Source organism: Vombatus ursinus, unplaced genomic scaffold (assembly GCF_900497805.2).
Source record: "Vombatus ursinus unplaced genomic scaffold, bare-nosed wombat genome assembly UNPS02014775.1, whole genome shotgun sequence".
NCBI classification, from domain to species: domain Eukaryota; kingdom Metazoa; phylum Chordata; class Mammalia; order Diprotodontia; family Vombatidae; genus Vombatus; species Vombatus ursinus.
The window spans coordinates 16,734,702-16,761,329 of record NW_020954553.1 but is presented as its reverse complement, the minus strand read 5'-3'; the positions used below and the strand labels follow the sequence as shown (position 1 = coordinate 16,761,329).

General features: G+C 39.0%; 1 protein-coding gene across 1 annotated transcript in view; it reads right to left on the bottom strand.

Moving 5' to 3' along the window:
- The window catches only part of CSMD2 (CUB and Sushi multiple domains 2), a 914,813-nt gene that overhangs the window by 59,343 nt on the left and 828,842 nt on the right, over positions 1-26,628 (bottom strand). The window contains exons 46-54 of the mRNA XM_027864466.1: positions 26,166-26,279; positions 24,034-24,222; positions 22,391-22,537; positions 20,009-20,197; positions 6,657-6,848; positions 5,996-6,190; positions 4,500-4,673; positions 1,723-1,896; positions 646-819 (exon numbers count right to left, since the gene is read on the bottom strand). Of these exons, the coding sequence (XP_027720267.1) occupies positions 646-819; positions 1,723-1,896; positions 4,500-4,673; positions 5,996-6,190; positions 6,657-6,848; positions 20,009-20,197; positions 22,391-22,537; positions 24,034-24,222; positions 26,166-26,279 (1,548 nt within the window). The remainder of the gene's footprint in view (positions 1-645; positions 820-1,722; positions 1,897-4,499; positions 4,674-5,995; positions 6,191-6,656; positions 6,849-20,008; positions 20,198-22,390; positions 22,538-24,033; positions 24,223-26,165; positions 26,280-26,628) is intronic.

The window sequence follows — 26,628 nt, the reverse complement described above, 5'->3', positions numbered from 1 at the left end:
CCCAAAAAAGTATTAGCAGCAGTTCAGTGTGACACCAAAACTGCCTGGGAATTAAGAAAGATTGTGACCTCATCCACAGAGGTGCCCAAGACAAAGCTGTTCTTCACAGAGGACGTGGCCAAGTTGATGGAGTTGGAACGAGGCTCAAGTTCCACTTCTGGATTAAGATGTTACTCACAGATATATCACTACCAGACAAGTTATCCAGCCTCTCATTAGCCCTGGGCAACACTTGAAGGCGGTAAGTTACAGAGAAGGTGCTCATCTACACTGGCAGAGGATGTTCCTCACTGGAAGGTCCACACACTGAGGAAATCACAAATCCATAAAAAAAAAAAATTACCTTTACATAAGAATGGCTATTTATGCATCACTTTGCAACTTAAAATGGTAAATTTTGTAAACCTTTTGGAACAATTCTTCAGGGTTTTTGAGGGGGAGAGTTATAAGATCAAATATGTATACTAAGATCCTAGGACTGGCAAAGATATGAAAGATGGCTTAGAGAGGACAGAATCTGAAGGTGTGATGACTCTTTAGGAGGCTAAGCTTGTGTTGTCATGGAAGACCTTCTTTGTTCTTGGGTCCCAGAAATCCAAGAGGAGTCAGAGACAAAGGATGTATATACCATGTAGGAGGACTTACTTCTGCAGACAGGCAATGCATTGCTCCATTGACCATTGGCCAGGCACTGGGCTCCTGAAGGTCCCTCTGCTACATATCCCTCATTGCAGACAAACTTCACCATGTCATTGAGGTTAAATTGACTACCCTGTGTGATGCCATTAGCTGGATTGCCTGGGTGTCCACAGGTGATAGCTGCAACCAAAATAGGAGAACAGTGACTATAGTAGCCCAGTCTAATGCTGAAAGCCTAATTTGGGCAGCTTGAGTCCTGGGATAGAATAGAACACTGGCACAGGAAGTTAAAATGGGACTCTTTGTATACATATGTGTGAGGGAGGGTATAATATAGAACATGGCTGAGGGCTTCATCTTACTCTATACCCAAAAGACTGCCAGGAGTTGAGCTGATGGGTAGTACCTTTTTATAACCTGGGGAAAAAGTGTAACCATGAAGGTCCATATCCCAGTATAGGGGAAAATCAACCATATTCTATATCCCATAATTTTAGTTGGAAACAATCTTTCAGTCATGCTGGCTACAAGCAAACTTGGTCATTAAACAAAGCCTGTCTTTTGAGTGCTGCCATCCTTCTTTTCAGGGCCCTCTTTCTTCCCTACCCAAGGTGTGTCCCATCTTGGCTAACATACAATATTGTAGTATTAATCATTTATTCAGGGCATGATTTCCTAGGTCAATTTGCTCTTTGAGAGTGGATTCCTGAATATTGAAAAGTCTTTAACAGCCACAAGAATGAAGTTATAATGGTGAAATAACAGGTAATGAAAGGAAAGGTATAAAATGTTTTTAATGCTATGTCTGGTCCTTTTACATCTCATCAAAAAGCAAACCGGTTCTAATCTCTGCTTTAAAGTTCTTTAATTTTTCCACTCTAAACTGAAGGACTGAGTCTAATGAATTGGATTGGATTTGAACCAGAGACTTTCTTCTTCAATGTTCCCAAGAGAAAGACATGTGAGATACACATCTTACTCCACTCCATACTCCAAACCACTTTCAAACTCATTGTCTTTGAATATAAGCACCGTCTGTTCTTACTTTTCATTACTGCTAGGGAACGCTATTATCATACTTACGCACACAGAAAGGGGTCTTCCCTGACCAGTGATGGTCCTGCTGGCAGATGCGCACTGACATCCCAATTAGGCGAAAACCAGGGTTGCATTGGTATACCACACTGCCCCGATAGCTGTAGTTCTCACCATTGATTTGTCCATTGACGATTAGCTCAGGGGTCCCACAGTGTCCAGCTTTGGAAACCCCAGAGGAAAGGAAGTAACAAAGAACAATTAATCCACATGAGATTAGAAATCCTTGGGAAAGGATATTCTCTTCCTTTCTTTCTACATTGGGAGTAAGAAGGGAGGGAGGGTAGAATAGCAACGAGGGATTCCAATAAACAATAGCCATGTGGTTACTACTAACACTGAGAGATTAGCCAGCTAAATGTGACCACCTGCTGTCCAACCAGTTCCAGTCAATATTACCTTAGGAGACAATGCTGAGAGATTCTGAGATTCCAAGGTAGGGAATTCCAAGGTGTTATTCCAATTTGCTGGGTGACCCTGAGCAAATAACTTGTCCTCTCTTGTTGCAAGGGTGGAAATTATCCCTATTCCCTCCCTGTCTCACAGAGATCTTCTTCGTTATCACAACCATATCTACTGAGCATCTGCTATATGTAGGGCCCCATATCAGGAGCTGAGTCTTGTGACAAAAGGTTGAGTTTGAACATAAGCAAATATTAAATTCAAACAAGCAGTTTCCTTGAAATTATCTTGCTTAATAGCAAGTGATTAGGCTGAATTTAATCCTAAACCAGTTATGTGCATTTCAACATGGCCTAAAGGTACATATTATAATGCCTCAAGGTATTTAAGAGACATAATTCTCTTAGGACAGGGTTATTGATGCTCTTTGGATTAAATAGGACTAATCTGAAGTGAGACCTCCTGTCTAGCTAAACACAGTGACCATGTCATGTACACCATACTCCCTTCCATACCACTTGGCTCATGTCATTACATACATGGTCATTAGCAACTCCTTTTCTCTCAGCCACTACTTGTGTCCCACTCATTTCAAAATATTACTCTAAAACACACCTTATCTAGGAAACCTTACCCTGTGATAATCTCTCCTTCGCTAGGATATATATGTTTGGCTTTGAATTTTTCAAGGCTCTGTAATTTCTTTGGTGTGAGTATTCACTCCACCAACACAGATTATAATCCTTCTATAATTTATTAGATGGTCTTCAAGAATTATGTCCAAAATATTCTTCACCCTGTGGCCACCCTGGTGATGAGCTTGCTTGTCTCTCTGTAGCTGTCTAGATAGCTAGAAGGCACAGTGGAAAAAGTGCTAGGCCTGGAATCAGGAAGAACTGAGTTCAAATTCAGGCTCAGACATTTGTGAGCTATGTGACCTTGGGTATGTCATTTAACCTCTGTTTGAATCAGTTTCCTCATCTGTGAAATAGGGATAACAATGGCACCTACCTACCAAGGCTGTTGTGAAGATCAAATTAAATAATATTTGTAAAGCACTTAGCATAGTGCCTGGCACACAGTATGCACGATATACAAATGCTAGCTATTGTTATTACTGCTACTATTATTATTAAACCCTACCTGTCCAGAGGGAGCTTATTCCCCTGAGATTGTTCTTATCTTGCCAGTCTAGACACTCCCTTTCTTTCTCTTAAGACACCCAAGGTAAAATTTGGGATTTTCAAGACTACATTACCCATGACTATGACACAGAAGGTGAAATACAATAATGACTACAATAATCTAGATGTAAGATAACCTTAATTTTGCAGCAGAGACCCATTTCCAACTATCTCCCATTTAGGCCTGTCCTGTCAAAAGGATGACACCAATGTGCCTAATATGAAGATCCATGTGTATTATTCCTGATCGTGCATCTACCATATTCCTGATTCCTTTTTAATTCATTTTTGGTGGCTCATCTGTGCTTCCCACAACTTTCTGGAGTCCAGGCTTCCAGTGGAGTCCTTAGTTAATACTAGCAAGAATGGGGAAGGCTAACATCTGCCAAACCCATTAACTACATTATCTGTGTTCTCACCCTGCTGCTGCTGCTGCTGACCTCACATCCATCCCTTTCTCTCTATCCCTCCCAAGCCCAGGGAGATGTTCACAAAAAGCTCCTTAAAAGAACATTCAAAAGGACTCCTCAAAAAGGACATATAAAAAGGATATAACAGACATGTATAATTCCCATTAATAATAAAAAAAGAATCATTTCACTGTAGAATCAGTATACATTAAGAGTTTCTCTAGCCTGGAGCACAAACTGTTTTGCAGAGTTCCTCTATATTAGTAGTTTCAAACTCAAATAGAAATAGATCCCTTCAGGCTTAGAAAACCACAAATTAACATTATCTATGTTGTATCGTATTTTTATTTATTTTGTTAAACATTTCCAAATTACATTTCAGTCTAGTTCATATAGAACTGAGTAGTTTTGTGGGCTGCTTAGGGACCACCAGCCACCAGTGTGACACCTGGGCTCTGGCTCTACCCCCTTGACATTTATATAGCATTTGGAGATTTGCAAAGCATGTTAAATATATTCTATTTGATTTTTACAACAATCATGTGAGAAATGGACTATAGGTCTTATTATCTCCACTCTATGAATGAGATTAAAGCTCAAAGGGTTGACTTGCCCACAGTTACACACAGACCAGCAGGAGAGACGGATTCAGGGCCCAGGTCCTCCTGACCCCAATTGTAGCACTCAATCAACTCTGCTTTGCTGCCTTCAGAAAGTAAAGGGGAAGTAAGGACAGTCCCTTTGCTTTCAAATTGGGGAGATTACTCACCAAGACAACGGACTTCAGAGCTACTCCAGAGGCCGTTGCCCATACACTCCCGCACCCGTGAGCCCACCAGTGTATAGCCTGAATTGCAGGAGAAAATGGCTGTTGCACCATAGACAGAGAGTGTTCCAATCCGATGTCCATTTGGGGGTGTTGGGAGGTCTCCACAGGAGATGACTGAAAAAAAAAATGCCAAAAGAGCTTAAAAAGATGGAATTGTTGAGATGAGGTATAGACAATTTTCAAGTTGTCAGTGGGCTTGAAAGTCATGACCACTGTGGGAAAACCAAAATAAAACAAAACAAAACAACAACAACAACAACAACTCCAAACTTATATTGCTTTACATCCATAAAGACTAGATACATTTGGCCTAAAGCAGTCAGGAAGACCTCATATCATTTTCTCTCACATAGTTCAAATCATTCAATTTTCTGCTATCCAAATTATTGCCCCCTTCTCAACTCATGTCCTTCAAGCAAAAAAGAAAGAGACAGGAAGATAATAAGTCAGGAAACAATTCTGCTGGTCTTTCCTGCCTCACTGCTTTCTTAGGATGGGGACTGGGAGATCAGGGTGGGCCCCTAATGCTTGGAGAATTTACCTTTTATCTTCTTTGTCATTTTGTCACTTTGTCTCTTTGTCCCCACAAGGCCTTGGTAGACCTCTATCTATTCTCTTGCTGTTCTCTTGGCCACTGATATGGCTGTTAAAATTTCTCCAACACCTTGTTTGTCTTCACTTTCATGCTTATAGTAACTTCCTGTCTACTTTTTGAGACTTAGAGCTCCTGATATCCTGTTAGTTCTATGACTGGTAAATTACAATCATCTCTTTTTTTTTTTTCTATTCTATTATGTTATGGAAATGCTTGTTTTATTTCTTAAGTTCAGAATAAAATAAATATTTTTAAAAGGCATGAAACCAACCCATTATTGTGGGATCTTATACTCTACATATTTAAGTTATGCCTCATGCTTTTCTGTCTACCATAAAACAACTGAGGCATAAAAACAACTCACCCACCCCTCTCCTCAAGGGGTTATATTATTTCCTCTCCTTATCCTAGTGGTATATGAAACAGATGAGGATATATACTAAAAAAAGAGCATTAACTAAAACCAGGAGATAATATTATTCAGTAAATTAGAGATTTCATTCAGAGTCAATAGTCCCTTTCCCAGTCCTGAGGCCAGGAAACACAGCAGCCATGGTCAGTAGTGACCTCCCTGGTCTCTATCAAGGCAGATTCTTAGTTGCCAGTGGGAGTACAGTGTTGTATTTCCTATTTATCCAAGTTGTCTGTACATATTTGTTTGCTTTTTGGCTCCCCAGTTAGATTTTGAGCTACTTAAGGGCAGGGACTGTCTTTTGTCTCTTTTTGTATCCCCAGTGCTTAGCACAGTACCTGACACATAGTAGGTGCTTAATAAATGTTTATTGACTAACATCTCTTCCCCTTACTTTTCTTTCTCCCTCAACCCCAACCTCAGGCTTACTCTGACATGTGGGCATCGAATCACCCAGACTCCACTTGCCATCAGCCTGACAGCGGATCACTCTCTGGCCAGTGTAGTAGTAGCCAGGGTCACAGATCAACATCAGCTCTGCACTGAACTGGTACTGGGTCTCATAGGTCAGTCGCCACCGTCCATGTTCCACGCCAATGCTGCTGACGTCTGGGCAGCTCACAGCTGTGTAGCCCCAAGTAAAAGAGAAAACACAGGGCATCTATGTGGTGAAAGATCCTGACTGGGAATTGGGACGCTAGGTTCCCTTCCCCCTTCTGCCAGGAATTCCCTGTACAAATCTGGAGAAGTGACTTCTCTTTATAGACAGCTTTGGGATCACTACAGAGAATCATTCCCTCTTAGCTCCCATATCTTTTTATTAGGGACTCAGGTTGATAACCTTCCTATAGACATATCCATATCCAGGCCTTTGCTTAGGCTGTTATTTCAACTGGAAGGTACATTCTACTTGTCTTTACCACCACCCCCCGTCTATGTTACTACCATCATTAACAATGTGGCTTAAAACTCACTGCTTCAGAGGAGACCTTTCCACATTATCTCTATGCGCCTCCCCTCACACACCCATCACTTTCTTCCTGTATATCCCCCCAGAATTCTTAGACACTTAAGAGACTTACTCACTCACCCACACACTGCGGGGGGATGTTGTCATTGCTCCATACTCCAGTCTCTAGGCACTCGGCAGTTGCATCTGTGTTAGGTGGCAGGTGCAGGCGAAAACCTTCATTGCAGCTGTACACGGCCTTGGTCCCTACTGTATATTCCTTGCCAAATACAATTCCATTCTTGGGAGACTTAGGAATTCCACAGGAGAGGGCTGGCCAAGAGAGGAAAAGAGAAGCTGCTGTGTTGCTGCCAGGTTTAGTCCCTGAGAGTGTCTCTGCTTTCCCCTCCCAGATCACACCAGTAAGTCAGGTATGCATCCCCTAGACCAGAGGTGTCAAACATGTAGCCCGCCCACATGCCACCTGCAGCCCACGACACTCCTCATTGTGACCAGATTCACATTAAAATGTAACTGGGAAATATTAACAAAATAAAGAAAAATACAATAGCAGACAGATAATGTTAATATGTGGTTTTCTAAGTCAATATGCCCCCATGGGGATCCTTATCTACCAGTGAGTGGCCCCCGTTTCTCTTTGAATTTGACACCACTGCTCCAGACTGAAGGGGAGGCAGGGTTGTCCTGCTGCCTTTGGGTAGAAAGATAGGTAGCAAGTGTTACTCTGAGGCCCTACTGGAATTTAGGGAAAATGTAGTCTCTGGAGTTCAAAAATAATGTCAGGACAAATAAGGCAAAGACCTGCTCAAAAAAAATCCATTCATTCACTTCAGCATTCAACAAACACTAAGTGCCTACACTAGGCAGGAAGAGCACTGTACTAGATACTGGTGAAGACATAAAAATTAAATATAACACAATTCCTGTCCTTAAACAACTAGTACAGGAAAAAAATACACACACACATACAAAGCAGGACATAATAAGTACATAAAACAGCACAAGGTATTATGTCATGTTTGAGAAAGAAAAGATCATGTCTAACTAAAGAAGCAGAGATTAGGTTGCATGGAAAGAAGTGGTATTAAATCTGATCTTGATATACAGGCAAAATTTCAACAGAAAGTGATGAAGAATGTAGTCTAGACATAAAGAACAATGTCAGCAAGATACGGAGGTGGAAAAGCTTAAGGCCCTACCTTCTCCCTTGGTCCTTCCTAACAACTTTAATCTCTCCCTCCTCTGAAATCATGTATTTTCTGTATCAAAAATGTGACACTTATACCTAAAAGCCTTGTTGTTCAGAAAGTCACCACTGATTGTCATTCTGTGTTTTCTGCTCTACTCATCATTATGCATTACATAATTAAGGACCAAATATCCATGTTCCTCTTTAAAAGGTGATTTCAGAATAAAGTCAGTTCTCTAGACAGCATTTCTTAAGTTGTGGGTTGCAACCCCATATGGTGTCGTGAAAAATTTGATAACAGTAAAAGGTTTTTGAATGCACAAATGACCAAAAATTAATTAAAAATCAGATGCATAATTAATCTGTTGCATGGAGAAACATCACTTCAGTCTTGGTTCAGAACACAAATACATGCACTTTATATTGTTCGTGCCCTCAGGCCATGCAATGCCAACAAAAAAAAACTGCTAAACTGTAAAAAAATTTAAGAAGCCCTGCTCTAGACAAAGCCATTTGGAAGATCCATTTTAAAGTCCCTACTAAAGGCCTAGTCACTTTTTAAAAGTGATTTTCCCCCCATTATATTTTAAATGCTCTGAAAGCAGGTCAACAAAGTGTCAATTACTAGAACAGATATTATGAGAGTTATGTCTCAGACCCTACCTTCATTTCTATATATGGTTCCATGAAATGTAATCACTGTAAAGTAGATGTTTCTGGTGTGCAAAACTCATACTGCTTATTTGTTCAGGAAAGGAAACAAAGCAGGTGAGGGGGAAGCAGCGGATGAGGTTCTTGGTTTAAGTTTTTGGAAGTATCGTACACTATTTGTATCTTCTGTAAAGAATGCAAGGTCTTCCCAGACCTTCTTTACCCAGGCAGCACTGCTAAGACAACTAGGTAAGAATAGGAAAGGTCACTGAAGATTTTGAAAAAGAGTGATTTAACAATGTTCATTTGCTGCTTGTATTCCTTAAATGTAACAATATACAACTATACTTGCAGTTCTGAATAAACTGAGGTAAAAGAAGAGAAGAGTGAAGGGGTCCCTCTGGTCTACTTTCCCATTTGGTGATACCCTATTTGTGTTTCATCTTTGAGGTCTTTATCCATTAGCTCCTTACAAGCATTTCCTCAATGCCTACAAATGTGCCCAGATCACCCTTATCTAATACACACACACACACACACACACACACACACACACACACAGAGTTTCTTGATTCTATCATTCTCTCGAGCTATCATTCCATCTCTGCTCCCTTTCAAAGCCAAACTCGTAGAAAAAAGTTTTCTACACTTGTTGTCCCTTCTTTCATTTCTTACTCCTGTATTCCTTGTTAATATGCCTTTTAACCCAATTGCTCAATTTGAAGGTTACCAAAGATCTTTTTCTTTTTAAAAAATTCTGAACTTAATACACTTTCCAAAAGGAGTATTTTCATCAATAGAGCAAGTCATACCATTTACTTAAAAATTTCAAAACTGTCCTACTGTCCTGTTTGTCTGTGATTCTTCATTTCTCTTCTGCGCATTTAAAAAAATGTTATAATGGTCCTGTTTATTAGGGGATAATCACTATTGCTATTCTCCCCCCAACACATACCATCTGCCACTACCCCAATTAACCCAGAGAAAGGAAAGAAAAAAAAAAAAGCTCTCGTGACAAATAAACATAGTCAAGCAAAACAAACCCAAACAGTGACCATGTCCAAAAAGTATGTCCCTGAACTTTGTTTCTATCACATCTTTATTAGAAGGTAAATGCTTCATCATAAGTGTTCTGCAGACATGGAGAGTCACTGCTTTGCTCAGCGTTCTTAAGATTTTCAAATTGTTTTTCTTTATAATGTTGTTTTCCTTGCATAAATTGTTCCAGTTCTGCTCACTTCAATTTGTACCAATTCAAACTACACAGAATTCTCTTACATCATCATTCGAGTCATTTCTTATGGCCAGCACAATAATATTCCATTACATTTTATATTCATATACAACAGTTTGTTCAGCCAATTCTCTAGCTATCTAAGACACAATTTAAGGCACTCTTTAGATTCTAGTTATTTTCTTTTAATACTCCCTTCAGGGTCAGGAAGTTTGTTTTGCTTGTGACTATTTCTTCTCCAGAATTATCTTCCTTCTTAACCCCTATTCCCATGTTCAACTTTTCCCTGTTAAATTTGATGCATTTATACACCCAGCTGGTTTTGCATGCACACGTGTTTATGTGTGTGTGTGTGTATTCAACCCTTCTTTGAGACAAAAATTAATTTCATCTAATATTTACTCTCCACACCCCTTCAGGCATGCCTATTTATTCTTCACATGTTCCCAATTATGAGAATAGCAAGTTCTTCAGCCTTCTTCCTCTTTTCTTCACTAGTATATTTCTCTTATAACTCTCTTTCCTTTCTCCTTTTCAAACCCTCAGAATAGAACCTTTGTATCCCCAGGATCGGTGTTTTTTATTTAACTCCCTTAATAACCTTTGAAGACATTAATATTCTTAAGGAACACTTTTTTCTTCTCCTCATTAGAAAGTTAGCATCACATCATTAATACAGTTCCTTAAAATAAGTTTAACTTTCTAGGTTTCTCTGAACTCCCGTGTTTGTACTTCAAAATTCCTATATTTATTTCTGGTCTTTTCATCAGAGATGCTTGCAAGTCCTTTATTCCACTGAAGATCCACTTTTTCCCCTATAGGATGATACTTGGCTGTGTGAAGAAAATTATTCTTGGTTGTAAGCCTATACTTTTTGCCTTTTAGAATACTGCATTCCAATATCTTTTCCCATTTTTTAGTAAATGTTACCACAGTTGATATGTGATCCTCATTGAAGCCCCTTGGCACTTGAATTGATTTTTTCTGAATGCCTTCAGTATTTTTTCTTTGATGTGGCAGCTCTCAAGGTTAGCTATGACATTCCTGGGGCTTTTCCTCTTGCCTTTAGTAGAAGTTTTCAGGTCTTGCATGATCTTGACTATAGTTCCTTGGCCCTATAACTGCTTGGCTATGATAGTCCTGTGTCTTTTGCTTTTTGGGTTTCTTTCAGGCAATGATTTGTGGATTCTATCTTTACTTTGCTCTCTGTTTCTAACAATTTGTAATTCTGATTATTTTTATTAGATTCATTTCTGATAGGGTCCAGGCTTTTTTTTTAACTCATGATTTATTTTCAGGGAGTCCATGACTCTTAAATAATCTCTCTTTGACCTGTTTCCAAGGCCAGTTGTTTTTAACATCTGATAGCTTAAATTTCCTCTATTTTTTCAATCTTTTGATTTTGTTCTAATTTTTTTTGCTGCCTCATGAAATCACTGATTTCTGTTTGGTCTATTCTAATTTTCATGGACTCCACTTCTTGACCAAGGTATACCATTTTCTCTTCCAAGCTTATTTATTCTCTTTCAATTTTTTTTCCCTCCTGAGCTTTAATTTCATATTTTATCTCTTGTCTTGTTTTGTCTAGGTATTCATGTAGTCCTTGTGAAAAATTAATTTTTTTCCTTTGAATCTCAACTTATAGTTGTTATAGAGTTATATTTGGAGTAATTTTTTTATACTGGATAGTGTTGGGTTTTTTTTTTTCTTTAAACTTCCTCCTCAGTTCCCCAGATTTAATTTTTGAACTGGGACTTTGTGTCACAACCAGGTTCCATCTCCATCACACTTTTGGATGTGTTAGTTGGCCTGGTTTGTTTTTATTTTTACTCTTTGTCTCCTGAGTTCTTGTAATGACCTCCTCTTCTTGGTATTTAGCTCTCTTGGATCTTTGGGGTTCAGAGCCTGAGTCTTCAAGGAGTCTCAAGACAGAGTTTTAGGGACTTCAGAACTCCTCGCCGTGAGTTATCTTGGTCTGAGTATAAGGACATCATAACACATAACTTTGCAGGATGCATGTCTTTTTTCTAGTTCCACTGAAGGTTCAGGGGCTGGAAGATATAGAGGGTAACCTATACTACTGTCTATGATCTTCTGGCTACATTTTTGCAATTCTAGGGCAGAAGTCACTATAGTTTCTTACTGCATTTTTTAAAACCTTATTTGGTTTGGTGTGAACCTCAGGATTTTGCTGGAGTAGATATGGGGAAGTTGTGTGGTCTGCCTCTGGTTCAGACAGTAGTCTTCACCTATGAACTCTTAATTTCTAAATCTTATTTCTTATTCTTCTTCCTTCTTTCCCTTTCTGTAGCAATCAACACCACTGACTGTCTCTTTTTCTAGATATTCTTTCCTCCCTGATTCATAACACAATGTTCTCTCCTGGTCCACCTTCTACCTGTGACTTCTCTGTCTCAGTCTTCCTTTCTGGATCATCATTTATATCCTCTACCCTACAAATGGTATTTAAAGATCTTCACAATCTAGCTCCAATTTATCTTTCTGGCTGGACTTTATTTTATTTCCCTTTGTTCACTCAATGTTCCAGACAAACTGGTCTATTTGCTGTTCCTTGTTTATTACATTCTATCTCCCACCTCCATACCTTCTCACAGATTCTTCTCCATGCTTGGAATGTTTCCTCTCCTCACATCCACATCATCTAGGAATCCTTCTATTTCCTTTTAAGGCCAAGTTCAACTACAAGCACTTCTACTACTCTTTTAGTTGGTAGAGTTTATCCATAACACCACTGTAAAATTAGTTTATACTTCCCTTTTATATATTTTATATCTATTTATCTATGTCCTGTTGTTTCCTCCAACACAACAGAAGCTCCTTGAAGGTAGGCAAGACATTATTTTTGTCTGAATCCCAACTGACCTGTATAGTGACTGGTACATAGCAAGTGCTTAATAAATGCTTATTTTCTTGAAGCAGAACTAAGAAAATGCATTTACAGGATGAAAAGCCACAAGGAATGTGCAACTGTGCTATACAGAAAAGATAAATGGTTCATAAAAAAGATTTAACTCATTACTCTGGCTTAATTGGCAATATGCTTTAATCACTGATTTAGTAAATATTTAATAAGTGCCTACAAGTGCAAAGCACATTAGTAGGTATTGTTAGCACAGGGACAAAAAGTGAAATCACCCTGGCCCTGAAGCAACTTACATTATACTGAGACAATCAGTATGTACAGATAAGTAGAGACAAAGTCATTCCTGTGAGAGGGGGAATTAGCAACTGGAAGAGAATAGGATAGGCTTTCTATAGGAGGCAACATTTGGGTTGAGCCAGGAAGGAAACTAGGGATTTAATGAGGCAGTTCATTACAGATATGGGAGAACTATGTAAAGGGTGGCTCTTTTGAGGGATAACTGCTAATTTCCCCTTCCTCCTTCTGCTATGACTTGAAGTCCATTGAACTTGAGTAAGCATACTATCTATGCCCATGACCTTGCTCCCTGGTGTTTCATTTTAGGCCTTCAGGTTTCCTTGTGATTATTAAAATATGCTGTAATAAGTACATATAACTTTATATAATACTGGTCTATGAGTCTTTTGCTAAATTAAGACCCATATCTACTGTTAAGGACTGCCACTGGCCCCAAATTGATTTTTCTATTCCTTATTTCTTCCATGAAATGAAGTCCTACATCATAATTTGCTTGCTAGAAAACACCATCCAAATGAGCTATCAACATTTCCTATATGACCCATCAATACCTCAAACTTTATACATCCAAAACAGAATTCATCTCCTCCCCAATACCATCCTGGCCTTCCTCCAAATTTTCCTGTTTCTCTTGGTAAAAATTCCAGTAACTCTTATTTTTAACTTCAGACATCACTGACTCTTCTCTTTGTCTCATTCCCTATAACCAATCAGTTACCACGTCCTACCTGTTCTGCCACTACAATATCTCTTACATCCACCTTCTTCTATTTTATCTTCCTATTTCCAGTGCCTTCCTTCTCCAATCCATCATAAAAATAGCTTCCAAAAAATCTTCGTAAGGCATAGGTCTTACCATATTATTCCCCTGTTCAAAAATCTTCAATGCCTCCCCAGTTGCTGTCTTTAGGATAACATGTAAACTCCTCTAGCTGGTATATAAAGTTTTTCATAATCTCGTTCCAACCAGATTTCTGTATACGTTTTCTATGCTTTATATTCTTTTTTAAAATAAGGTTTTATTGATATTTTTTGTTTCCTATATCACCATGCCATCCCATGTATCCTTCTCCTCCACACTCCCTCCCAGAGAGCCATTCCATATGACAAATAGTAATTTTTGGAGAGAAAAAGAAAAACAGTACAACTGATAGATATACTGAAAAAGTCTGAAAGTATTGGTGATGTGTAGCAGCTAGAGACTTCCCAACTTACAAAAGGGTTAGGTTGGGGGGTGTCTTCTCGTCTTTTCATTTGAGTCCCACTTGATTTTTAAATTTTGTTGCATAACTTTTGTCTTTTTGTTGTGTCGTTATTCTTTCAACTTACATTATTGTTGTTACTGCATATGTTGTTTTCTTGCCTCTGCTTAGTTCATTTTGCATCAGTTCACATACATTTTTTCATGCTTCTCTATATTCATCACATATTTCTTATAGTACAGTAATATTCTATTACATTCACGTACCATAATTTGTTTAGCCATTCCCCAACTGATGAGCATCTGCTATGTTTCTAATTCTTAGTTATCACAAAAAGTGTTGCTATAAATATATATATTATATAATATATATTATATAATTATCTAATATATATATATATTTATGGAATTTTTCTTATCAGTGACTTCCTTGGTGTATAAGAACAATAATTAAGGTTCTGGTTCAAAGGGTGCTGACATTTTAGTCATTTTATTTGCATAATTCTCGATTACTTTCCAAAATGGTTGTACTATTTCACAGTTTCACCCACAACGAATTAGTGTGCCTATCATCCCACAACCTGTTCAACATTGGCCATTGCCATTTTTCCCAATTTTCAGAGCATGAAGTGGTTGTTTTCATTTGCATGTCTTATTATTAGTGATTTTGATCATTCTTTCATGAAGTTGTGAATACTTTGCAGTTCTTCTTTTGAGAACTGTTTATTCATATCCTTCAACCATTTATCTACTACAGAATGGCTATTATCTTATATAAATTTTATTAATTGTTTATATGTCTAGGATACAAAACCCTTATCATAGAAACATGATACAAAGATTTTTTTTCCCATTTGACCACTTTCCTTCTTATCCTAGATGCATTAATATTGTCTGTGCAGAAGCTTTTCAGTTTCAAGTTCCCTCTTCTGCTGCTAAACACAGTTACTTCAGTTATTTTTTTTTAATCTTTTTTTAAAGTGGCCCTGTTCCAACTGGCTTTCTTCCCCTCATTCCTGATCCCTTCTTTTCATTTGATACCTCTTTCCCTTTAGGCTTTTTTTCCCATTAGTTCCTTTTTCTCTCCTGATTTTATCTGGTTCTATATTTCTTCTCCCTCTTATTTCCCTTCAGTCAAATAGATTCCCCCTTCCTCTCCTCCACTTCAACTAGCACTGTTCCTTAGTTTTTGTTTTTGTTTTTTCCTGGATTTTAATTCTTTATTTTTTAAAAATGTATTTATTTTTAGTTTTCAACATTTGCTTCCACGAGATTTTGAGTTCCAAATTTTCTCCCCATTTTTACCTCCCTCCATCTTTTCCCTCCTCCCATCCCAAGATGGCATGCATTCTGATTACCCCTACCCCCAATATACCCTCCCTTCTTTTGCCCCCTCTTCTCTTATCCCCTATTTTCCTGTAGGATAAGATAGATGTCTACATCCCATTGCCTGTATATCTTATTCCCAGTTGCATGTAAAAACAATTGTTAACAATTATTTTTAAAACTTTGCGCTCCGAATTGTCTCCTGTCCTCCCTCCCCACCCATCCTCATTGAGAAGGCAAGCAATTTGATATAGGTTATGTATGTGTAGTTATGCAAAACACTTCCATAGTGGTCATGTCGTGAAAGACTAACTATATTTCCCTTCATCCTATCTTGTCCCCCATTAACTCTATTCTCTACTTTGACCCTATCCCTCCTCAAAAGTGTTTGCTTCTGATTTTCCCCTCCCCCAATCTGTCCTTGTTTCTAATCATCCTCCCCTCTTATCCCCTTCCTCCCTATTTTCCCGTAGGGTAAGATATATTTCCATACCCAATTGAATGTGAATGTTATTCCCTCCTTAAGCCAAATCTGATGAGAGTAAGGTTCACTTGTTCCTTCTCACCTCCCCCCTCTTCCCCTCCACTGTAAAAGCTTTTTCTTGCCTCTTTTATGTGAGATAATTTACCCCATTTTACCTCTCCATTTCTCCTTCTCTCAGTACATTCCTCTCTACCTCCTTAATTTTATTTTTTAGATATCATCCCATCATATTCAATCCACCCTGTGCCCTCTGTCTATATATATTCCTTCCAACTACCCTAATAATGAGAAAGGTCTCATGAGTTACAAATATCATCTTTTCATGTAGGAATGTAAACAGTTCAACTTTAATAAGTCCCTTATGATTTCTCTTTCCTGTTTACCTTTTCATGATTCTCTTGAGTCTTGTATTTGAAAGTCAGTTTTTCTATTTAGCTCTGGCTTCTCAAGAATGTATTAAATTCCTCTATGTCATTGAATATCATTTTTTCCCTCCTTGATTACATTCAGTTTTGCTGGGCAGGTAATTCTTGGTTTTAATCCTAGCACCTTTGACCTCCAGAATATCATATTCCAAGCCCTCCAATCCCTTCATGTAGAAACTGCTAAATCTCGTGTTATTCTGATTGTATTTCCACAATACTTGAATTATTTAATTTAACCACTATGTGTCTTGCCTTTTAAAAAAATTTTAATTTAATTTTTTTCTGGAAGTTATCTGTGAATTCTTTTAGGTGGAAGTTCATTTTATGTTTAGAAGTCCTGGGCAGTTCTCTTCTATTATTTTCTTCATCATAGTATTTGTCCCGTCATTTTCTTCTGGGAGACGTATGATCCTTAGGTTGTCTCTGTGCATCCTGTGTTCAAGTTCAGTATGTTTTGCTAGCATAATGAACATATTTTCTTTTAATGTCTTTATTTTTTGCTTCTCTTTTTCTAGGTTGTCCTTCACTTTTGTGTATTTGCATTCCCAATCTAGTATTCTCTCCTTTGTTTCTTTGGTGAGGTTTGCCATTGAAGATTCAAGTTTTTCTATTCTGTTCATAATTTTTGCTTTGCAGGACATAATTTTGCTCTTGCAATTCTCATTTCTCTTTTAAATCACAGGAATAGCACATTGTGGTTCCATATGCTCCTCAAATTCCACAAGATTCTCTATCTTATCAATTGTTGGATCATTTCCCTTCATTTTGCAGTATTTATTCATAAATGTCTGAACTCATTTATTAGATCTGGAGGCCATATTTCCTCATGCTGTTACAATTTTTTCCTGTTGATTTTTATCTCTTTATGTTCAAGGTCTATGAGTTTTCTTCTTCCTGAAATCTTTGGTACTTACAGTCTTTTTTCTCCCTTATTTTCCTTATCAGTCACTTCCTGACTCCTTCCCCTCTGATTGTTGTTCTCTCATCTTTACCTCAGACTCTAGAGTTTCCTTAATGGCTCAATTCAGGTGTCACCTCTTATGGACATCCTTTCCTGATTTCCCCAGTTGTTAGCGCTCTATCTCTATATGCTCCCCAACCTCTACAAGAGAGGCTAAATTTCTTGAGACATAAACTGTTTTTTTTTCTTTAAATTCCCAGCACCTATTCAGCTGCAGTTACTTGACTACTCAGCTTCTCTGTTTCCTCATTTGTAAAATGAGAGGATTGAAGATTTTCATGCCTATATAGTCCCTAAGATCTATATTCAGTTTTAAATCCTATTACACTAATTATCTTAAGATGTGTTCTTGTCAACTGTCAAAATATCCCTAGGTTTTTAAGACTGACTTTGCTGTATCTGAGAAATATCCTTGTTAATAGTTCAGGGGAAATAGAAGACATTTTGACTAAGACTGTGGCCTTTAATAGCCATTGGACAATCTTCCTAGAATCGGGTACAAGGGTTACATGAGGAATGATGCTGATTCTATAGGAGACCTATAGCTTGGGCTGATACAAACCTCCAAGTAAATATACTACAAATCATGAGCCTGCTCTGTGATGGGAATTAGGAATCTGGAGAACTGTTATCTGGCACCTGGGGGAAAGTATGAGTATGATAGTGTGTGTCTGGTTTATGATCTACTTACAAACTTTCCAGATCATTCATGGTGAGGAAGGGGAATGATAGGGAAGCTCTCTGCTCTCCAAATGGTCAGTTATCCACTATGCCAATTTACTGAACTCAAGTAAATTTTACTCTTATTTGTACATGTCAACACACAGACAAACATGCATGCACAGAGATAGGCCAGTCTGCCTCCACAATGGTTTCTACCATTTACTACTTCCATTTAAAGTCTCTGATTGAAAATGGTAGAAGGAAACAGGAAAACCTGGGACACTGTATTCTTGGCACTGTCTTTGACACGTTTCTCTTCCTCACCCTACATGTTCAACACATTCCCAAATCTTGCCATTTATTCTTCTACAACAGCTTTTGCATCTGACCCCACTTTCTACTCATATCTACCACCTTAGTTCAGGTCTTTGTCATCTAACACCTAGATTACTGCTATAGCTCCTACCTGATTTTCTGGCCTTAAATCTCTTACCACTCCAGTCCATAATCCAGACTGTTGCAAAAGTAATGCTCTTTAAATGTAGATCTAATCATGTGACTCCCATACTCAGCAACTCCTTTCTAGAATAATAGATACTTAGTCCCAACCTATCTTTCCAGACTTATCAGAAATTACTCCCTCTCGTACACTATGACTGAACCAAATTGTCCTCTCTGTTTGTCACTCATTATATTCCATCTCCCAACTCTATGCCTTTGCACTGGCCACCCCACCACCCCATGTCTGGAATATAGAGAAGTGGCTCAGGCCTTTCCTGGTTCTCCAAATTGCTAATGCCCTTTCTTCCTAACTACATGGTATTTAACTACTTTGTGTATGTACAGCATGTATACTGCGTGTTACACAAGTCATAGTGCAGTTTTAAGCAGGTATATAGGCTTAACTTGATATTGATATTGCATATATTTTATATGTACTTGTTGTCTAGGGATTATTTCATTCTTTGTACTTGTATCCCCAGTGCCAAGAACGATGCCTGACACACAGTGGGCACTTAATAAACAAAATGCTTGTTGACTGATAGATATCGTGACCCAAAAAGGATGTCCTTGTCACAACATCTAAATGTTTAGATGCACTGGTTGGGAAACAATATACAGATCCAGACATCAAATGAGATTTCTAAGTGATTTGAAATGTTCTGTCTCCCTCCCTCATCACTTAAAGCAGCCACATGCTCCTTGTTTGACCGTGGGATCACAACAAGGCACATTTTCACCAAGTCCTGAGAAATTCTAATCCATTTAATATGAAGAAACAAGATTGTAGCAGAAAGTTCTAAAAAAGAGATTTCTTTTTTAAATAGAAGACTCCATCTGAATGCAGACTGAAGCACACTATTTTCACTTTTTGGTTGTTGTTGTGTTGTTGTTGTTTTTTTTTTGTATGTGTGTGTGTTTTCCCTTTTGTTCTGTTTCTTCTTTCACAACATGACTAATATGGAAATATGTTTAACTGATTGTACATATTTTACCTATATCAGATTGCTTGCTGTCTTGGGGAGGGGGGGAAGGGAAAGAAAAAGGGAGGAAGAAAAATGTAGAACTCAAAATCTTATTAAAAAATGAATGCTGAAAACTATCTTTACATGTAATTGGAAAAAATACTATTTAAAAAAAAAATGGAAGACTCCAAGGTCTTGAAAAGAGAAGAGCATGAAAGATTTAGAGTGGGAGAAAGAAAGTATAGTGCAAAAGAGTCCATGCTGACAATTTCTCACATCTTTTCATAGCATCATGGCAAAAGCTGGTGCAGTACTTTTGGCAGCCTAGGGTCAGGGGAGAGTAGGGTGTATTAAGGGAAACAAACAAACCCAACAAGGATTGTGATAACACTTCTAAACAGCATCAAATAAATGAACGCATTTTTAGTTAATGTGTCAAGGGGCTCAGGTGATGTAAGAGTCCTCTTTTGTGGAGCTCTATACAGTATAGCACTGATATGTCTTCTCTCTGTAGGTTAATATTTTCTTCCCAACAAGGTTATAAGTTATTTGGAGGTACTATATCTCCCATAGTACCTTGCACAGGGCTAAGAATGTTCTGGTACTCAGCAAATGTTGAAAAAAGTTACAAAAAACAAATATGACAAACATACAATAGGAGATTCTGTTATCCCAAGTCCCTTGTTCTCACCTTGGCAGAGAGGAATGGCCTCATTCCACATGTAGTAGCCCTGGGGGTGCCAGAAGCATATTGCCTTGCTGTGTCCAACCAGGCGATAGCCAGCATTGCAACCAAATTGGATTGACCCCCCTGGATGGGTGCTAGGCTGGCCAAGAATAGAGCCATGGAGTGGAGGGCTTGGAACACTGCAGTAGGGAGCTGAAGGAAGAGACAAAGAGAAAGAAGGGGACTTTGGGATATAGATGAAGCTTCAGAAGGCTCTTGGCATCCCAGCAGAAATGAATGTCTCTCATCATCAGGTACAGTAAAAGAATCGGTCAGTTTAGTTAAATGAACTAATGGGTCAATTCAATTCAAACAGTGAAGCTAGTTATGCTGACATAGCAACAGTTATACTCAGTAACACAAATTAATTCAGTTCCCAAATAGCCCCGGGCAAACAGCAATTTAAATAGGTTAGTTGCAAAGTTGATTTTTTGGTGAACTCTGGATTCTTATTTGTAATGGGTCTAAGGAAGAAGGTAAGGAGAACTAGAATGTGTGAAATCCCCAGAAAATTAATAATCTCACTTGAGCCAATAGCTTTTGTTCTTTCCCATCAAAATTTTTCCCAGATATACTCATGATGAGCTTGTGGCTCCTTGTTAGGGGGCATGACCAAAGGGCAAAACATTACACTCTATCCTTCACCTCCTCCTTCCCTCCTCTCTTGGCCCTTGTCTAAGTCACCTCGACAGAGCTGGAATCAGGACGGATTAGGAGAGATGTAAGGATCATATCTGATGGGCTGTCATGTGGCAGAGGAATGACACTTGTTCTGCTTGGTGCCAGAGGGAAGCTACGGAAAAGCAGAACTATGCCTAACGAAGGGGAAAAAAATCAGAACAGTCCAAAATTGGAATGTGCTGCCTTTGGAGGTACCGAGTTGCCCACGCCGCAGGAGGTCTGGGGGCAGAGACTGGATGACTTGGCTGTGCAGGGAATTCATGATTCAGGTAGGGGCTGCATTAAATAGTCCCTGGAGTCTTGTCCACCTCTGATATTGAATGATTCCTGGTGATGACACCCAATGCTCTCACCAATTTTCTGACCCTGTCTGATGGTAATTCTATTCCCTATCTCACTGATGAATAAAAAATGCAAAATTTAGGAACTGGAAGAGACCTCAGATGTTGGTTAGTCCAATCAGTACCTGACAAGAATCCTCTACACAACATCCCAAATGCACTTAAGACACACACTTAAAAACACAACTATTCATAAATGTGCCCATCAACTATCTGTGTTGTTTTTAATCATTAAATACTAATTAGCTCAGTCCCTGCTAAATGGGTCCACTATTTGACACATAGTTGTCTGCTTGATGCAGGTGCTAAGATATAAAAATTAAAATAATTTAAAGTTATTCTTTGAGAAGATCAGCGAAAGCCTATGCCTTTTTAAGTTTTATTTTTTTTTTTGCCCCTAGATCAGGAATTCATTGCTACAAAGCTGTCAAGCTGTCTCTTTTTGGGGGAAGATCTCTCAAGTCTGGAGAGGGATAAAGGGAGAGAGAAAAATAAGTCAGCAAAGTATAGTAGAAAGCCTGATGGACAAGGAGTCAAGAAGACTTGGGTTTGCATTTGATGTCGTTAAGAGTTAGTCACTGTGTGGCCAAAGGTTTAACATCTTGTGCCTCAGTTTCTACACCAACAAATTGGGGCTAATTACAGAACCTATCTCACAATGTGAGGCTCATATAAGGTAATATATGTAAAGTGCTATACATACATTGGCTATTTTTCCCCTCAGGCATGCATGAGAGCCTCCCCCTTCCAGACTCACTTTGTCCTTACCTGGGCTACTTTTACCCCACATTCATATTCAAGGGCTTCTGAAAGGCAGACTGGCCTTAGAAATATTAATATTGAGGAGAACTGGGAAGGCCCCCTCCCCTAACCCTCCAGCCCTAAAGTATCTCTCCCATATCGAGTTTCTAAGGCTGAAATGAATCCAACAGAGAGTAATTTCATTTGTGTTTTTGTCTTTAAGAACCTTTTTAAAATTTAGATACTTTGTGGGAAAAAATACCTTTCGGTATTACCAGATAATTCCTAAAAATTATCAATGTATTTTTCTAAATAAAGTACTGCGGATATCAGACAGCAAAAAAAGGATAGGAAAGGAAATGTCTGTGAACAGGAGATGTGGGGTGTCAGGACTGGGGAGACTAGTATCAGAGCATCAGTGTTGAAGTCACATTTCAGAAAGGAAAGGAAGAGGATGAGGAAGATCCATTTATCACAGAGGGACTCCCTCACCATTCTAGATATATAATGAGAAGAAGGACAGTTCAAGTGGAAAATCCAAAAGGTTAATTTCTTGGCCTGGGCTCTTTACTCCTATACTTACCAGCATAGCGGATCTTAAAGCCTTTCCGATTGTAGGCATGGTCAGAGGACCAACGCAGGTACACACTGTTTCCTGAGCTGGTGACAGTTAGGGGTGCTGAGTAATTCCCACTCAAGGCTATCAACAGTGGACTCTGACCTGAGGGACCTGAGGGTGAGAGGAAGACATGTGCATAGTAACGTTGGCAGGAGGCATAATGAAGTCGTCTTGGCTAAGGGGTTGAACTATTAGAAATGACTGACCACTTCTTAGCCCCATTCAAAGAGCTTTGCTAGCCACTCTAGCCCTCCTTAGTGCCTCATTCCCTTTAAGCTTTTCCTTTAACAAAGGAGGATTGGGACCTTGACCTAAGGCAGTCTATAATAAAAAGAGACCTTTGAGTTAGGGGACCTTGGTTTTTGTTTTACATCAACTTTCTGGTGGCCTTGGACAAGTCATTGTTTCACTCTGGGCTTCATCTCTACCACAGGAAAAAAAACCTGCCCTTCTTACCTTTCAAGCCTATTGCAAGAATCAGTTAAAATCAACAATTGGAAGTACTGGAAAAGTACCAAACTTAACAAAGCTTATTATATAAAATGTTAAATAAATGTGAAGCAGTATAATCACTGTCACTATATAACTCCTGGTCCATATCACTGTTCAGTATTTCTATCTTTGTGTCATAGATGTATCTCTTCCTCAACTTGTCAGCTTCCTAAGAGTGAGAAAAAGAAGTTTGTGTCTCCTGGGAAGGCACTTTTTACACTGTAGAAATGTGAGCTATTACAATTATTAATGGCAATAATGGGTTGTTTCATGGATTGCCATAGTCAAAGGATTCATCACCTAGTGGCCATCCTACTAGAGATGAACCTGTCCATCATTAGCAAATTGGTCCTCAGTTCAGAGATCAATTTGTCACTGAGACTGTAAAAGGGCAATAAAAAGATGCATGATGGGCTCATGTAGGCTTCGACATATTCCATAACATTGTATATGTGCATTAACTGACATAAGGGACATCATCAAGGTAATATATGATTGAAAAGGAGATAGGTCAGTGATACAGTGAGATCTAGGAATAGAAGGAAAGCCCAAGTCTTGCAATGCACCGGTCCACACAAAATATTAAAACGAAGGGCTCTAGAACATTGAATAGAAGCTCTCTGAAAAATATATGGAAGAAAATGGACAAGCATAGCTCAGGATAAGAAGCTATATAAACAGGTTATGATCTGCATCAAGTAAGGAGTGCCCATATTTGTGAGATCAGACATCTACTGAAGTATTACAAAGAGGAAGATAGTTGGAAGATTCTTCTCATTCCAAAATCTTTTGAGACACCTGGTCCTCAAATGAGGGCACTGATTCACTTGGATAAGATACATGGCTTTAGTAGGACAATACCTCAGGGAAAAACTTGTTTTCACAGGGCAATCAGAGGGACAGAGCTGCCTGGAAGGATACCCTTTTCCCTGGAAATTCTGATCACGTCTCACTTGTCAAGTATATGGAAACATCTTTGGAGGACGAGATGACAACCTCTGATGCCCGTCATGAGCTGGAACAAGATACTGCCTGAGACCTGGTCCTCTTTCTAAGCTCCTGATGTCTATCACCTCCCTTTGTCCCTAGCCCTTAGATATCTTATAGTTACTTACCATCAAAAATCTCAAACTCATCATACTGTTTCTCGCTGAGGAAGTACTCCACCGTGAGAGAGACATTGTAGCCAGGCTCTACTCTCACCACCCAGGAGCAGGTCTGGAACTGAGGGTAGCTCCCGGGGTAGCTCTGACTGAGAATCACCCCAGTCGAGTCTGTCAAGAGTTCATCCATTGGGCAGTGCACTTAGAGAAAGAAGAACAAAACCGTTAACAGCAATGCATGAATTATGAACCCTTTGTATAGTCCCCAAGGAATTAAGACAAGGGTAGGAGCTGGAGGGAGGAGATGGGTATGAGAAGCTCCCACAAGGCTTATCACCTCACATTAGACCACAATACTCACTTTAGCATGTGCAATTAGTTTCCCCAAACACATTATATATCATACCACGTACAGTAATCCTTATTATTGATAATACTTTATTGATTTAGTTATATAAATATATAATAAATATACATAAATATATATAAATAAAATTTATTGATACTTCTCCAAACATTAGCTTTAATATGGACTTTTCCTATGGCCATGGAGTGGATCACACACTTAGGCAGTCATCTGGCCAAGGATGTGGTGGGTCTTACAGACTGATGTGATGTTTGGTATCTGCAGAAGTGGAGGAAGTTCCCAAACCAGTAAAATCATACGTGAACAGACTTTCAGAATTGGAAGGGCTATCAAGAGGGCATCTAGTCCAAGATATAAGTGAAAAAAGATCCCCTTTACAGTATACCTGACAAATGGTCATCCAGCCTTTGCTTAAAGTTCTCAAGAAAGTGGGAATGCACTTCCCCCTGGGCAGTCCTGTCATAGTAATGAAGTGTGAAGTAAGGACCCATGTTAAGTATTACTGCCTGGCTAAGGGTTATGCTTACTGAATAGTTCTTGCATCACAAAGTTTCATCAACAGCTCTTGATTATCTCTGCTAATGGTGAGAAGTAGGACTACAGATTATTTACAATAGTTGCTAATTTAGAAGTACCTTCTCTGTACCTTTGGAATGTATTACATAACTGCTGCTAGCAGATTTCCTTTCCTAATGACATCCTGGGAGAAGGCTCTTAATAGATACAGGTTAGCATAGGGAAACCAGCCTAGGATTAAAAATCAATCCCCCCAAATCCACTAACAGCATAAGCAAATACCTAAAAGCTGTCTACATTTTAGCTGCTCCTGGCCACTGGCCTTCTCCCACCTTCTCCATGTATAGCATCCATGGACCAATGTGGAGCCTGCCCCTCTTTGAGCCCCCACTCAGAGACCACGGACTTGAATATAAGCTTTGATCCATTTCTAGGAGGAAGTATAATCCTCTGCTTTGAGAAGGGACAAGTAGTAAATGTAAATAGAGTAAAAGAAAGCTTAGTTAAGTTATGCATGGCTGATTCACAATGAGTTATGAGAAGTTAGGGCAGTTTGGGGGACACCGGTGTTTGTACCAGGTGCCGCTTTCAAGAGAAAGAGTGCCTGTGATGACACAGTCATTGTCCTGGCAATCACTGTTCCTACTGACAAGTAACCTAGTCAGTTTCTTTCTACCAGACTCGGTCCTCAGGAGAAGAGAATTACATTTAAAGCTATGCCAAAATTAGTCAGCAGTCAGAATCTGGGAACTAATAGTCAATTGACAGCATGTTCTGTGATTCTTGGGAGGGCAAGGCTGGGGCTGCTTCAGGCCACACTCCTTTAAATTTAGGAGGTTCTGATCACACCTGTCCACTCACCTATGTGGAGTGTGAATTTAAGCTAAGCAGTCCTCAATTATGATTTTCTGTCCCTCTCTTGCTCCCATGGAATCTAAAGAAAAGGCAGGATAATCAGTTGTCTCCCTAGGCTTTTAGTTCATTGATACTAGCAGTCAGGGTTACTTGATGAAATGTATCTAACTCTTATAAACAAGTAACTATGTAAGGAAAGAGGTGATTGTCAAAATGTCTAAAACCCACATTGAATAGACACGGGTTTTCATTCTAAAGTCTTTACTGAGATGTTTCAAACAAAAACCCTTCATTCAGATTAAACCTGCAAGGCTATCTCAGCACCTCCTCCTGCCAATTTTCTGAGTTCATGTCATGGGATTTCTCAGATACTAATCTGGGGAATGGAATAGTTCTTGGTAGATACCTTCACAGGTTGGAGGTGGTCCTTCAAACTGAAGATGAGTCCCAAGTTTGCACGTCAGGATTTCACTTCCCACCAGGGAAAATCCAGGAAGGCACCTGTATCTCACAATGTCCCCTGAGAAAGAGAGAACAAGGCTTCGCTAGTGACAAAGCCAGTGAATTCCCTCATTAGAGGTAATGTAGCATAGAATCTCACAACTGAAAGTGACCTGAACAGGATGTCCCATTTACAACATCCCTGCCAAGTCTCTGCTTCAAGTCTCCCAAAGGAAGAGCAATCTATTACCTCTTGAGTTAGCCCATTTCACTTTGAGAGTGCTGAGATTCTCAGGATATTTTTCCTTACAACAAATTAAAATTTGCCTCTGTGCACCTTTGTTCCATTGCCTCTAGTTTTGTCTTCTGTGGCCAAAAGAACATGCACTATTCCTCTTTTACATACCAGCACTTCAAATACTTGAAGA